The 14,217-nt window shown below is 33.8% G+C and overlaps 2 protein-coding genes across 2 annotated transcripts in view; one reads left to right on the forward strand and one right to left on the reverse strand.

The window, feature by feature from the left end:
• Window positions 1-7,800: 7,800 nt before the first annotated feature.
• Window positions 7,801-14,217, forward strand: part of LOC148952773 (fibroblast growth factor receptor-like 1) — a 217,272-nt gene continuing 210,855 nt past the window's right edge. Inside the window, exon 1 of the mRNA XM_089088081.1 lies at window positions 7,801-7,908. The gene's annotated coding sequence lies outside the window, so the exon portion shown is untranslated. The remainder of the gene's footprint in view (window positions 7,909-14,217) is intronic.
• LOC148952774 (general transcription factor II-I repeat domain-containing protein 2-like) lies at window positions 12,654-13,589 on the reverse strand. The gene has a single exon (XM_089087775.1). It carries the CDS (start codon window positions 13,587-13,589, stop codon window positions 12,654-12,656), a length of 936 nt encoding a protein of 311 aa, XP_088943901.1.

The following is a 14,217-nucleotide window of genomic DNA, read 5'->3' on the forward strand; positions in this document are numbered from 1 at the left end:
TTACATAGAAAGTTGTTATAGAAATTTCAAAAAGGGCTCATTTGATCGGAAATTTAAATTGCCCTTTTTAATAGTCGAAAGTGAGTGGAGAGTAATTAACCCCTCTCTTACGCCCACCATTTCCCCAAAAAAATTCAATCAAAGTTTAGAGATAGCCATTTTGTTCAACGTAGTTGAAAGTTCTGGACATTATGTATTTAAGGATGACAAACCACCCAAACCCCAAAGGGCAAAGGTTGTAAGTTCTGCACCGGGGGCCTACAAAGTTTTTATAGATAAAGTTGTCGTAAAACTTCAAAAGGGGCTCATTCAATTTGAAATTGAGAGGGCTAGTGCCCTTTGTAATAGTCAAAAGTTATTGGAGGGTAACTAAGCCCCCTCTCACGCCCACCATTCCCCCAAACACATCCAATGAAAATTTTCAGATAGCCATTTTGTTCAACGTAGTAGAAAGTTCTGGCAATTAGGTCTTTGAGAATGACACCCTCCCCCAAGCACTCAGGGCAAGGGCTGTAAGTTATGCCCTGGGTGCATATAAGATTTTTATTGAAATTTTTATCGTTGAAACTTCAAAAGAGCTCATTTAATTGGAAATAGAAAGGGCTAGGGCCTTTTGTAATTGTTGAAAGTAATTGGAGAGCGACTACCGCCCCTCTCACGCCCACTGTTTCCCCAAATACATCCGATCAAAATTTTGAGATAGCCATTTTGTTCAACGTAGTTGAAAGTTCTGGAACTATGGTCTTAGAGGATGACAGCCACCCTAACAGACCTTAGGGTAAGGGTTGTAATTTATGCCCTGGGGGCATATAAGGTGCTTATAGAAAGCGTTATCCTTTCCAAAAGGGCTCTTTCGATTGGAAATAGAAAGGCCTAGTGCCCTTTTTAATAGTCGAAAGTGATTGGAAGGCTTGACATTTTTATAGTAAAGATCGAAGTGGGTATAATGTATTATTTTTCGTTGTTGTTGTTGTTTAGACCAGGCCACTTCGTATCGAAGGAGTTGTCGTGGGAACTTCGAAAAGGGCTCATTCGATTAAAAATAGAAAGGGCTGATGCCCTTTTTAATAGTTGAAAGTGATTTGAGGATAACTAATCCCCCTTCTACTCTCACCCACCCTGCTCCACCCTCCCATTTCTACTCTTAAAGTTTAAACAAATCAAAATAGCATAAATGTATCTAAACTATCAAAGAAAGTAAACAGATTTTTTTGCGAGTGGTATCAAGTTTTCCATTTCAGGACAACTAGAGGAGGTATGAAACTAAATTAAACAGTACTATTCGTGTCCAGATTTATAAAAGAGTGTATGCTGTTAAAAATGGCTGAAAATTTTTCTCCAGCATACAAATAGCAGGCCAAACTATAAAGTCTTAAAAAACGAAAAGATTTCAAGTATTATTTTCTTTTTCCCTGAAAATACTATGTCAATATAAAACGAATAGAAATTAATTAAGAAAAACTTTTTCCACAAAATAAGGTTTTCAAAGAAAAGTAAAGAACTCCATTAAACAAAAAAGGAGCAAAAATAAAGTCAAATAATCTACCAAGCGTGAAACTACCACAAATCAGCATCGATAAATAAATGAAACCCAAAATGAACAGAAGTTACAATAATTAACCGATTCAAACTCAAAACGAGCAGAAATTAACATAAGTTGGGTGCAAAACCCCTATGCCTTCCCAAGGCCAGAACAAAATTTGCACTTGTATAAAGCATGGTTGTATAAAGCATGGTTGTATGAATTTAGAAGAGAAAATGGAAAGGCAGTGTGGTCTGAGAAATTATTTATAAAACATATTTCAATCTTTGAAAAAGTCCTCCGCTAAAAATAACGTAATTAACGAATAAACACAATAAAAAATAGGCTCAGTCTTTCTCCCTGAAAAAGATTATGTCAATACAAAACGAACCGAAATTAATTTAAAAAACTTTTTAAACAAAATATGTTTTTTTTTAAAGTAAAGAACTCCATTATACCAAAATGAACAAAAATGAAATCAAATAATCTACCAAGAATACAACTACCCCAAATCATTATCAATAAATAAATGAAACCCAAAACAAGCGAAAATTAAAATAAATAAGAGTCAAACTCAAAACGAGCAGAAATTAATATGAGTAGGGCCCTAAACCCCAAGCTTTCTAAAAGCCAGAATATAATTTGTACACTACTGAAAAATTCTTTTAAATATTTTCACTTTTATAACTTTAAGAAATTAAAATTAATTTAGATTTTAAGGAATAAATATCAGCATATGTATATTAAACTGACAATGCAGATTTTTTTCAGTAAATTCATTTCAATGGTCAAAACAGGTTATTTGGATTTCTCTTTTATAAATATACTAATACACACATAAGCAGTACAAGATTAAAAAATTCCTATAATATTTTTTCATTGCTCCAAAATGTTAATTATAAGCTAAAAATGTTTGCACATAAATATTTGTGTACATAAAAATGTTTGACAACCAATTTACTTTAAATGATACCATATCCAAACCATTTTGATGAATAAAACCATAAAATCAAATCCAAACCATTTTGATTAATAAAACCTATTTACATTGAGAATTACATTTTTTTTTTCTATTGAAAAGTATACAAATCTTGATAATTTCAACAATATGTTGAACTTCAAACACAAATCACAGCTACAACCAAAAAATTTCATTTTTTTCCTGTTAAATTTCCATAATTTTTTTTTGGAAATCCAATTTTTTTCACGGCGAAAGCCTCTAAATGACAGATTATAATATAAAGGAAAAAAGGAAAAAAACAAATTGCATATGAAAACATATAAATAAGAAATGTACAATGAACACAAGTAAGCGATCTTAACACTCACAGGAACAGAGAAAATCAATCGTGATTATGTTTACTGGTAGACGATTCGAGATCTTCCATTTTTTTTATCAATAACTGAAGCTGGAAAAATCAGTTCGAAGTTTTGGGAAAAAAAAAAAATTACGGGTGCAATAGGTATATGCAAAATGTATGTAAAAAACTTAAAAGTAATTTCAACGAACAAGTTTTATTTTAAGAGACAGAAAGTAGTTGGCAAATAGGAACTAAAGCAAGAAGATGAGGCAAAGTCAGGCTACTGTAAAGTTTAGAAGTTTGGAAACTAGTAAGTTGTGTAACATTAGAGATGAGCAACGCATAAGCAATCCTTGTTTTTTTTTTTCAAGATTGTAAAAGGCAAGCTTAGTAATTTCTAATTCATTTTCTGATAGGGCTTTTCAGGTATATAAGACCATCAGATTAAGGGATAGAAGTTTCAGCGTGTTGTGGGATTTATGAGAACATCCTTCAAGGTTTAAACCAACTGTTACAGTTTTATCCATATTAAAAGCCAATTTGCTGATATTCTTTAAACCCAAAGAGCAGAAAACCAATCTGCTGATATTCTTTAAAGCCAAAGAGCAGAAAGCCAAGCTGCTGGTATTGTTTTGCTAGCTTCGAGAACGTGCTCTCAAAGCCAGAAAAAGTACAATTCAGCCTCAGCATATCATCAGCATACGTAAATAATAATACGTCAAGACCGTCGTAAATACAAATGCACTCAATAGAACTATGAATTGGAAGGAACGGGCTAGTACAAAAGACAGGGGAAGTAACACCTCCTTGTCTAACGTCCTTTGTCACGCTAACATACTTTTAATTGCACTTAATTTTTGCACGAAGGTGTTGCTAAATCTGTCCTCGATTTTGTCGACGCATCCTTCTCCCCTTCCTGTTCTTCTCTTAAAACGCTATCTGCAGCATCTCTAAGTCTTAAAAGCATCATCATACTAAGTAATTCCCTTCCTACAAAGACCAAGCTATTGCCTCTGTAATTACCAAACGGACTCTAATGCCTTTTCTTATAGAGGGGCTTTATTAGAGTGTTTATAAAATCACAAGATACTTTTCCGTTTTTCTTAAAAATTGACATCTCTAGTAATTTTTATCTATCTTCATAGTCACCATATTTATAAAACTACTTACCACAATATCAGTGCCTGGAACCTACTCATATACTGTCTGATACCCTTTTCATGAACCCAGTGAATATACAAGTTTTTTAAGCCAGAGGCTCAAATACAGGGGGAGGGAGGAGCTAGAACTCGCCTCAAATTGCTTAATTGCTTAAAAATTGCTTAATTTTTCGTAAATTCTCCTCCTCCCCTTAATTGGTGACTTTCAATTTTTTTTTTTCAAACAGTTAGGGGTAGCCAACTGTAATGAGGATTGGCGCGGCTCAATAATAACCGAAACTCTTAAAAACGGCACCTTGATGTCAATAGATATATCAAAAGAATCGGCTAATAATGGTGATTCCAAATATATTAGAGGTCCTTAAGCTTAGTGTTACCCAAAGCATAATCACCTACGGAACAAGTACTGACAAAACCTATCCTCTCCATACAAAAACGTGACCCTTTGTATACCTATGCGAACCTGGCAACTAAATTGTGTAGTTACACAATTCATTCCGGTCACTCGTCGCCTGAATCACGCTCTAGCATAATTATTGGCCGGAGCAAGGTACTTTGGCTCGGAGCGATTAAGTAGTACAATATTTTGCGTCTAAAGGCGCTGAGGTACGCGGGGTCACTTTTAGAGAGTTTTGTCAGTACTTGTTCCGTAGGTGATTATACTTTGGTGTTACCAACAGTATATAAATTATAGGCAGTATGATCTTTCCCTATCTCACCCATTATAAAAACCCGGACCGAGGTGCGAGTGCTCCAGAGAACGTAGAAACATACGCAACATTAGATCTTTTCATGGATACACATGTCAGATTTCTCTTGAACGCGAAACTTGGCTTCAACGTTGGAACACCAAATTTTGAAGAAACTAATCTTAAATTAATTTATTCCAATACATATATGGAAATCGGTAATTAGTAGAGCAATGTTATTATTAGATGCTTTTAGGAACTAAAAGTAGGTTTCGAAGTCTCAAGTTGGTTTCAAAGGCATTTTGAGAAAGTTTCTGCCAAAATACGTGTTCCAGGGTAATTGGACCGCTGATGGCAGATCAAATGAGAGCAGCTGTTTGTACGCGCTAATGCAAGAATAAGTGGTAGGAGCTGTTTGTTCGCACCGAGAATGAAGGGCCAGAAATTATCTGCAGTAAACTTACTGCTATATCCTTATACTGTGGTGTTACCGAACAATGGCTGCGAGCAAGAGAAAATTTACTTGATTGTTCAAAATAGGGGAAATAAACCCTAAAAGTCAAAGATTTTAATGAAAACCACACCATCAGATTCATCGTATCAGAAAAACCAACTGTAGAAGTTTCAGGTTCCTTTCTGCAAAAATGTAGAATTTAGTAATTTTAACCAGAAGAAAGATCACGAATGCGTGTTTATTGGTTTACTTGTTGCTATTTTCCCAGGGGTGGTCTTATCGTGCCAGTAATCCTAGAACATCAAGAGAGGGCTAATTTGAACATAAATTAAAAGTTCTAGTGCACTTTTTAAGTGACCAAAAAGATTGGAGAGCAGTTAGCCCTCCTCTCACGCCCCCTTTTCCCTCAAAATTGTCCATTTAAAATTTTGGGATATCGATTTTGTTCAACATAGTTGAAAGATTCAAAAATTGTGCCTTTGGTTGCATCATAAGGTCCTTAAGCTATAAAATTTACCCATTGTTTATGTATAGTATTTGTTATTGGGAAGTTTGCATAAATTTTTGGGTGGGCGAGGGTTGGTAGCTTCCTGCTGGGGGGATTTCTGATTGGGAAGGAAGCTTCCAGGGCTGAACTTTTCAGGAGAAATATTAATTTGGAGGAATATTCCAGAATTTCTATACAAAATTCATTTTATTTGTATAACTTTTTCTTTGCCGGCTTAATTTTACGATTGAAGATGCTAAGGGTAATTTTCCGGGGTACATTTTCACCAGGATTGAACTGTCCATAGGATCTATCTTTGGCTTTTGAGCATTTTCTCGTTGATGTGGAGCCGGATTTCTCGGCATAATTTAAAAAAAAACATCAAAAATCAAATAAAGCAAAACTAGTTTTTCAACGAAAAGTAAAAATAAACTATGAAACTTAAAACAAACAGAAATTATTACATATATGAAGGGGATTCCCCCTCCTCAAGACCTGGCTCTTTGCGGTAATGTCTGTACTTTGTCCCATTTTTTTAATAGCGATTTTTGAAACACTAGAGTCGATTAAAAAAAAGTTCAAAATAGGGATAGAATCCTTTTTAATAGACAATGTATAGAAATTCACATGACGGTCACTGTATATTTCGGTCACTGTATATGTGACCGAAATATCTGGTATTTTTGTGAATTTCTATACACTGTCTATTAAAAAGGATGTTATCCCTATTTTGAACTTTGATTTTATCGTCATGGAAAAGCAGTGTGGTCCGAAATTATCTAACACAAGAGTCATTTAATTAGAACACAAATAAGATTTTTTAAAGTAATAAAAAACTTTAGTTTTTTGTGGAAACTCTACAAAAAACTTTAGTTTTTTGTAGTTTTAGTTTTATGTGGAAGAGCAAGATGTTGAGGAGAGGGCAGCCTCCTCCGTATAGGGAAAAGGGCTGTAAGTTTTAAAGTTTACTCATATCGTGTACACACAGTATTTGCTATTGAAATTTGCTGCAGATCGAGAGGTTACCGGTTCAAGCGTAGATGTCCCCTGATTTTATTCAGAAAAAAAGAAGAGATATGTCATTGAATTTTAACATTAAGTAATTAAAATTTTTACCAAACAGTTATAAAAAAAAAACAGTTTATCAAAGATTGATTTATATGTATTTATTGTATTGCTTGAAAAATGATCCGAAATGAAGTAAAAAAAAAACAAGTTTTTTAACTGAAAGTAAGGAGCGAACTTAAAACTTAGAACGAAAAGAAATTATTCTGTGTTTGAAAGGGGCTGTCTCCTCCTCAACACCTGGTTCTTTACGCTAAATTTTGACTCTTTGTCACAACTCTACTTTTTTAAGTAAAAAAAACTTTCGCGTAAAGAGTGGGGTGTTGAGGAGGGGACAGCTCCATTCAAATAAAGAATAATTTCTGCTTGTTTTTCTTTTATTTTATATTTGTTTTTATTTTGATTTTGTTTTATTTTAATAGTAATTAAACAGCGATAAAAGAGTCTCAGAATAGTCAAGCTGTTTACAAGCTCGGCCCCAAAACAGACCAAGTTATATTCAAATGAAATAATTTGGATAGGGATAATGTGTTTTTAGCCGAGTATTGGTTAATTTTTTTCGAAAGTAAACCCAACGAGCTTACCAAGAATTTTTTATTATAGAAACTACAGTGTGCTTCTAATTATATTTTAACTTGTTTCTTATTTTTTTAATCCATGAAAAAATAAAGTCGAGTCATATAAGGGTTGATTGCTTTGGTAAAAATTTTGCTTTAGTAAAAATAGTTATTATAATCAATACAGAAATTTATCAATTCTTGCTAATCTAAAATATTTTGTTTATTTTGAGAAATAATTTGCAAAATATGTTTTTTAGTCAGGAATTTTTGTCTTTTTTTCTAAAATATATCAAACGAGCTTATCAAGAGTTTACTATATCATAAGTATGTTTTCTAAAATTAGTTTGTTTTTTGTTTAATTTTTGAAAGAAAAAGTTGAACTTGAGTCTTATAGGAAAGACTTATTTTTCCAATAAAAAAAGAGGTATAATAGTTAATTCAAAAATTTGTCATGGAATTCCTGATAATCTAGACTATATGTTTATTTTCAGTGACTTGTTACGCATCCTGAATATGATTACTATAGGACTAATTACTATGTCAGTCATATCTCTTAGTTACCGCTGACTAGGTAAATATAAGTTACCAATGACTGTTACTTGTGGTAGATAAAGTGAAAAAAGTTTATTACTTTTGGAAAATTATTTCATGTATGCAATTTAAAAAATTGGTAAGTAAAAATGAAGTAGGCCACTTTATTTTCCGCCTAAGAGCAGACTAATTATGGGTAAATTAACCAAGATTGGTCGGTGTAAAATTGTTCACTAATCATAAAGCTAACTTGTATACTCAGACAGGGATAGATACAGAGTGAATATTGGGGGGGGGGATGGTCCACGTTGCTGTTCTTGTTCCTAAATCCCTGTAGTTTCTGCAGCTTTTAATCTTCTTGGAGGGCAGGTGTCCCTAAGACCACTCCTTAGATCCAGCAGAGTACTTAGATGTCGGGGAAATCACACGGATATTATTCTTGTCATTTTTAAGCCTTTATGAGATCTGGAATTATTGCTCTTAATTTGTTTCAGCTTACATATTCCTTTCTAACAAGAGTTCTAAAAAATATCCGTAGATAAATATTAAGTTTTTTTGCCTGGAGAAATACAAAAAAGAGCTGAAAACTAAACTAATCCTTTTTTAGCTTGCCTCTGGGCACTCCAAAAAAAGAAAGAATTTGAGGCTGCTCCACATAGGTTCAGTAAGAAAAAGTCCTGAAAAGGCAGTACCAATCATTGATAACGATTGCGACAGCATTCGGTTGTAACGTAAATTAAGAGCCATGTACACAAAAACATCGAAAATCAAACAAATGAACATCAACGAAGTTCACTACACTAAAAATCAAATAACACTTTATACTGAAAAATTAAGAGTTTCTTTAAATAAACACATATTCCAGACTTCTTCGCCGCCTTACAAATGACTTGTAGCAACGTTCGCTTTAAAACAAGTTAAAACAGTAACACAATATTCCCCAAAATACTTTGCCTGATGTAGAAATCCCCATACACTGGCTCATACAGTACATAAATCATTAATCTTATCTTTGTATACAAGAAAACAGATCTTTCAACTGCACCATTTTTTCTAATTTCCAACCTCTATCTTGCACCTCTAACTACAAAGGGCTCGGCACACGTAGCTGATTTCGGGAACCGATTTCAGCAAGGGTGTATTCCACGTCGGGTGATTATAATTGGTGATGCTAAGAGGCGGGGCTTTGTGACGTTTTTCGGTGATTAATCATCATTAATTACGATTAATTTACGATAATAATTAAATACGATTAATTACATGCCTAAAGCTCTAGTACATTCCTTGTCTAGAACGTAATTAATGATGATTAATCACCGAAAAACGTCATTAAGCCCCGCCTCTTGGTATCACCAATTATAATCACTCGACGTGGAATACACCCTTGCTGAAATCGGTTCCCGAAATCAGCTACGTGTGCCGAGCCCTTAAGACAATTAGATCTAAGCTGCATCCGCTATATGTAATATGTAGCTGATACTCCAGTGACATTTTGGTATTTTCTAAAACTTTTCTTTTTTCTTGGAGCCACACAATAGCTGCGTTTTTTTTGCGTGGTTGGTTCCGTGGTTTAATCGTGTTTTGCCATTTTTGCGTTTTCGACAAAACACGTAACAGCATGTTTTAACAAAACTTCGTTTTTATAATATAACCTACAAAATCTAGTTCATCTGCATTGGATATCTTTAGTAAGTACATCAAATGTGATAAAATGAAAAATCTTGTAAACAAGAAAAACCGAGGATATTTTTTTTATGAATTTTAAATGAATTTCTGTTCGTTTTTCATTGACACAGTCATAAAATATTTTTTTATATCTCTTCGGTTTCTATCTATAAGAATCCATAGTTTGACAAGGCCCAAAATAACTTGATCTATTTAACTCATTTCTCCAACACACCAACTTTCTTTTCTGCATTTATAACTCAGATCAATTTGATATCTATGTTATGTAAAGCTCAATCTGGTTTGTGCCATTCCTCTTCATCAATGGTCATTCCAAAGTAATTTTCAATTCAAAATTAAGCTCTAGTATCTTACTTTGTCACTTATTCGTATTCTATCATTTAAAAACCGAAGAATAATCTGTAGAATTTCTCTTTTCCTCGTAAATATGACCTCAAATTACATGTGCTTTTGATGAGTCTGCCCTATTTTGTTTTATGGTTTGAAAATCGATTTGTTAGGCTTTTATCCTGGGGGGATAGAGGACTGTGAAATTTGCGGCTGGGTGAAAATTTCTCCAACCCTTTGTATTTGAGAGTTTATTGTATTTTGATAATAAAATATTTTTTCAAGCTTTGTTAGAAAAATACAAAATTTTGATAAAGTAATTTAGCTAATCCAAAGGCTATTATTATCTCATCCTACAAAAAATTGTGCTCCTGTTAGCTCTGGCAATGATTCTTGAAATTTTGAATCCAAATTAACAATATTTTTGGAATAAATTTTGTAGGGGGTGGTGGAATGTGGGCCCCAAGCAAAATTGTTCTTAATTTTCTCATTTTCATTTGTTTCTCACGGTGTAGATCGCATACAGTCTGGGTGTTACATTAGAAGGGGATTTGTTAATTTTGTAAACAAGAAAAACCGAGGATATTTCCAGCTACTGAAAAAAAGAAATAAATCTGGACATATTTTGGTCGAGACCTCCGCTTGACCGTCCTTAGCGCGTCAAAGTAAATAAAGATTAGAAAAGAGACAGATAAAACTTACTCTTTATTTACTTTTGGGTATTGAGGAAGGTGGGGCATAGGATATTGACCAAAATACCTGCATCTTTATCCTTTTTTTTCACTGGCTGGAAATTTCATCGTTTTTTCTTCTTTACAAATTCCCTCATTTTATCATGCATAGCCAGTGTGATCTTATATTATTTATGAAATGCAATCAAGTTGTTCAAAAATATATATTGCAAATCCGGGTACTTTTTTTTCCTGGTTGGCATTCCTTGGGATTTCCCCAAAAACCTCAAAATGTCATTCATGAGATTAAGGCATTGGGAGGTCGTATATGTCAACCATTAACTTACAAAAAAATGGCATTGAAAGGCCATTCTTATATGCTATGATTATGTTGTATGTGCTATTGTTATTCAATATCGTTTGATTTTGTGTTCAAACTTTCAGGTTTTTTTTTACAATTGAGCCTTGGCATATAGCTGAATTTTCAGGGGTAGCCTTGCATTATTTTGTCCATTTTTATGTAAAAAGAGTATAAGGTAAATAATTATTAACTATACAATGACGGTAAAAAGAATCCTTTACTGGTGAAACCGCCCACTCTGGAAATAATTAGACCCCTCCTAAAATGGGCCCTCGTCATGCGACTATTTCAAAGGTTTTTACTCTCTTTTATTACAATCTCCGTGGCCCCAGCCAAAATGATAACGTGTGAGTAAAGATTGACCCTTGTCAATAATAACCAATATTCCTAATTGTGAGAGTTCGATAAAAAATATTCGCATCAAAAGAATGTTATTTTTATCCTGATTCTTGACATAAAAAATTCACTAAATTTAATTATAGCGATCAAAGTTCTTATAACAACATAACAACATTTGTATGATTTTAGAAACAAGAATAAAACATCCCCTAAATGGTATGATCTTGATCTAGATCAGGGGTCTCCAAACTACAGCCCAGGGCCAAATCCGGCCCGCTGACAGATTTTGTCCGGCCCGCGGAGAGCTAGCGTACTTGAAAACTCCTTTTAGAGAACACATTTTTTATAGCAAATTAAATTTAGTTTACTGAAGTATTCTAATTTTATGTTGAATAATTATTAATATGACATCTACATTGATATGGTCATGAGCTAACTACTCATAACATTGTTGTAGACTTATTGTTATTGTTTTTGTGATAAGTTGGATAAAGTAACAAAGAATTGTAATGAGTAAAGAAATGTATAATATGCAGAAAATTTAAGTTCAGCATATAATAACTAACAAATTATTGAAATGAATCCAACTAACATTTTATACATTTTAAATAAAAACACAAGCATAATGACATATGAAATACTAATGAGATTTATGTAACTGAGATTTTCCACTGACAACAGTTTGTAGTTGTGGACTAATTTTACTTGTACCAATTATTAAAAGAGATTTAAGATGCTCATCAGTTAATTTAGATCTGTAAACATTTTTTGTGTACTTCATTTTGGAGAAGGTCTTCTCACACAAATAAGTAGTACCAAAAACAGAAAACAGCCCACGAGCAAATTTATGCAAATTATCAAATTGTGTCAGTGGAAGATTCTTATAAAATTCCAACAAAGATGAGTTTTGATATTTATTCTTAATTACATCACTGCACTGTAGATCAATCATTTCCATTTGAAGTTCTGGGGCTAGGGTTTCAATGTCAGTATCCAAAGGATTCTGAAAAATCTTAATTTGATTCGCAATGGCATCAAAGTCCGAGAAACGAGTATCGAAATTTATTTTCAAAGCACTCAAAGTTTCGATTGCAAAATCGATAAAAAACTCAGTCTCAGTGGTGTGGCTGAATATTTCACATGTTTTAAAATGTGGCAAACATTTACTTTGTAGTTGTGATTGAAACAGTATCAATTTCTTCCGGAATGATTTGATATTAGTGTATAAATCAGGAAGATGCTGGTTTTCTCCTTGCAATCTCAAATTCAGTTCGTTCGTATGTTTCGTCAAATCAACATAGAATGCTAACTTCCACAGCCATGTGTTGTTTTGTAATTCAGTAAGAGGGCGATGCTTTTCATTCAAAAAAATTTTGATCACTGCTCGAAGTTCAAAAAAGCGCTGAAGGACTTTCCCACAACTAAGCCAACGTACGGCAGTATGATAAGGTAAGTTATTTTCTCCAATCTCTTCAATAAATTGTCGGAATTGTCGGTGATTCAGCTCAAAAATCTGATAAAATTAACAGTTGATATGACTGGTTTCAGAACTTCAGACACATCCAGACATTTTCCGCACAAAGACTGTTGATGAATAACACAATGTAAGACTAATGGTTTTGAACCACCGTCATTTTCTACAGCCTTTGACACAAGAGCGACCACTCCTTTATCTTTCCCACTCATGTTTTTGCCTCCATCAGTTGTAATACATTTCAAGTTTTTCCATCGAAGGTTCTTTTTATTAATGGCCATTTCAACTCCTTTAAAAATATCTGTACCGGTAGTTGTGCCATGAATGCTATACATATCAAGAAGTTCTTCATGCACTTCATAGCTTTTATATACTCCTCGAATATAAATCAATACCTGAGCAGTATCCGACACATCTGTTGACTCATCCAAGGCCAAAGAAAACCACTCGACATGTCCATTTTTGTCGAACAGTTGAGAGAATATATTTTCAGCGATGTTTTCTACCCTTCGAGCCACAGTGTTTGCTGACATACTGACAGTTTTTAGTAAATTTACCCTATCAGGGCACATTTCTTCGGCTACTGCAATTATGCATTCTTTGATCATTTCTCCATCGGTGAATGGTTTTCCACGTTTCGCAATTTCAAGAGCCACACGAAAGCTTGCACGAGTTGCAGCCTCTTGTTCAGTTTTGGGTTTTGTAAATGAAGATTGCTGCGATTTCAATCCGTGCTTCATAGCTTCGAATTTTTCTGTCCGCAAACTTCCAGTATACTTTGAGTAATTTTGAAAATATTTTGTTTCATAATGACGTTTAATGTTATATTCCTTGAGAACGGCTATGCTTTTATTGCAAATCAAACATAGCGCCTTGTTACTGGACTCAATTACGAAATACTGAATGTTCCACTGATCTTTGAATTTTCTGCATTCACTATCAATTTTTCGCTTCTTTTCCATACTACTAAATCACAGACAAAAGCAGCAATTCAAATCAAAATACTGTTACAAAGATGTATTTAACTTAAATACGCACAAACACGTTTTAAGGAGATACGCACTACTTTATTTGACAACAGTGTCATAGGAACTGACTTGTGGTTGTGCCACTAGCCTTCTTATATATTCCAATTACTGCCATCTAGAAGTGAGTGGAAGACACCAGGACTTTCTCGAACCAACAAGATTATTCTGTACGTGCTGTTAGCGATAAAAGGTACTACCTATTTCTGCCTGTGTTCACCAAATATCGAGTCACGTTACTCCTCATGGCTCATACTCTACGACTAATCTAGAAATTACAGATAATGACAGGAAAATTAATAATATGCAGTGTAGCCGTTTTGCGAACTTTAGTCCAATTTAAAGCCTTTTTAAACGTTGCGTACTTTTTCGGACTTTTTTTCATCAGTGGACTATTTCACTTTTTGCCGACGGTAACAACGATTATTTGCTTTTGGCCCTCGGAACTTACTGGAGTAATCAGTATGGCCCTAAGGCTGGAAAGTTTGGAGACCCCTGATCTAGATGATCAAGATGAAATCAAGATGATAATCTTGTTGAAACTTACATCATCAGATTCAGCATC

This window comes from Artemia sp. Qi Xiang Cuo, chromosome 4 (assembly GCF_049724085.1).
Source record: "Artemia sp. Qi Xiang Cuo chromosome 4, ASM4972408v1, whole genome shotgun sequence".
Lineage (NCBI taxonomy): Eukaryota > Metazoa > Arthropoda > Branchiopoda > Anostraca > Artemiidae > Artemia > Artemia sp. Qi Xiang Cuo.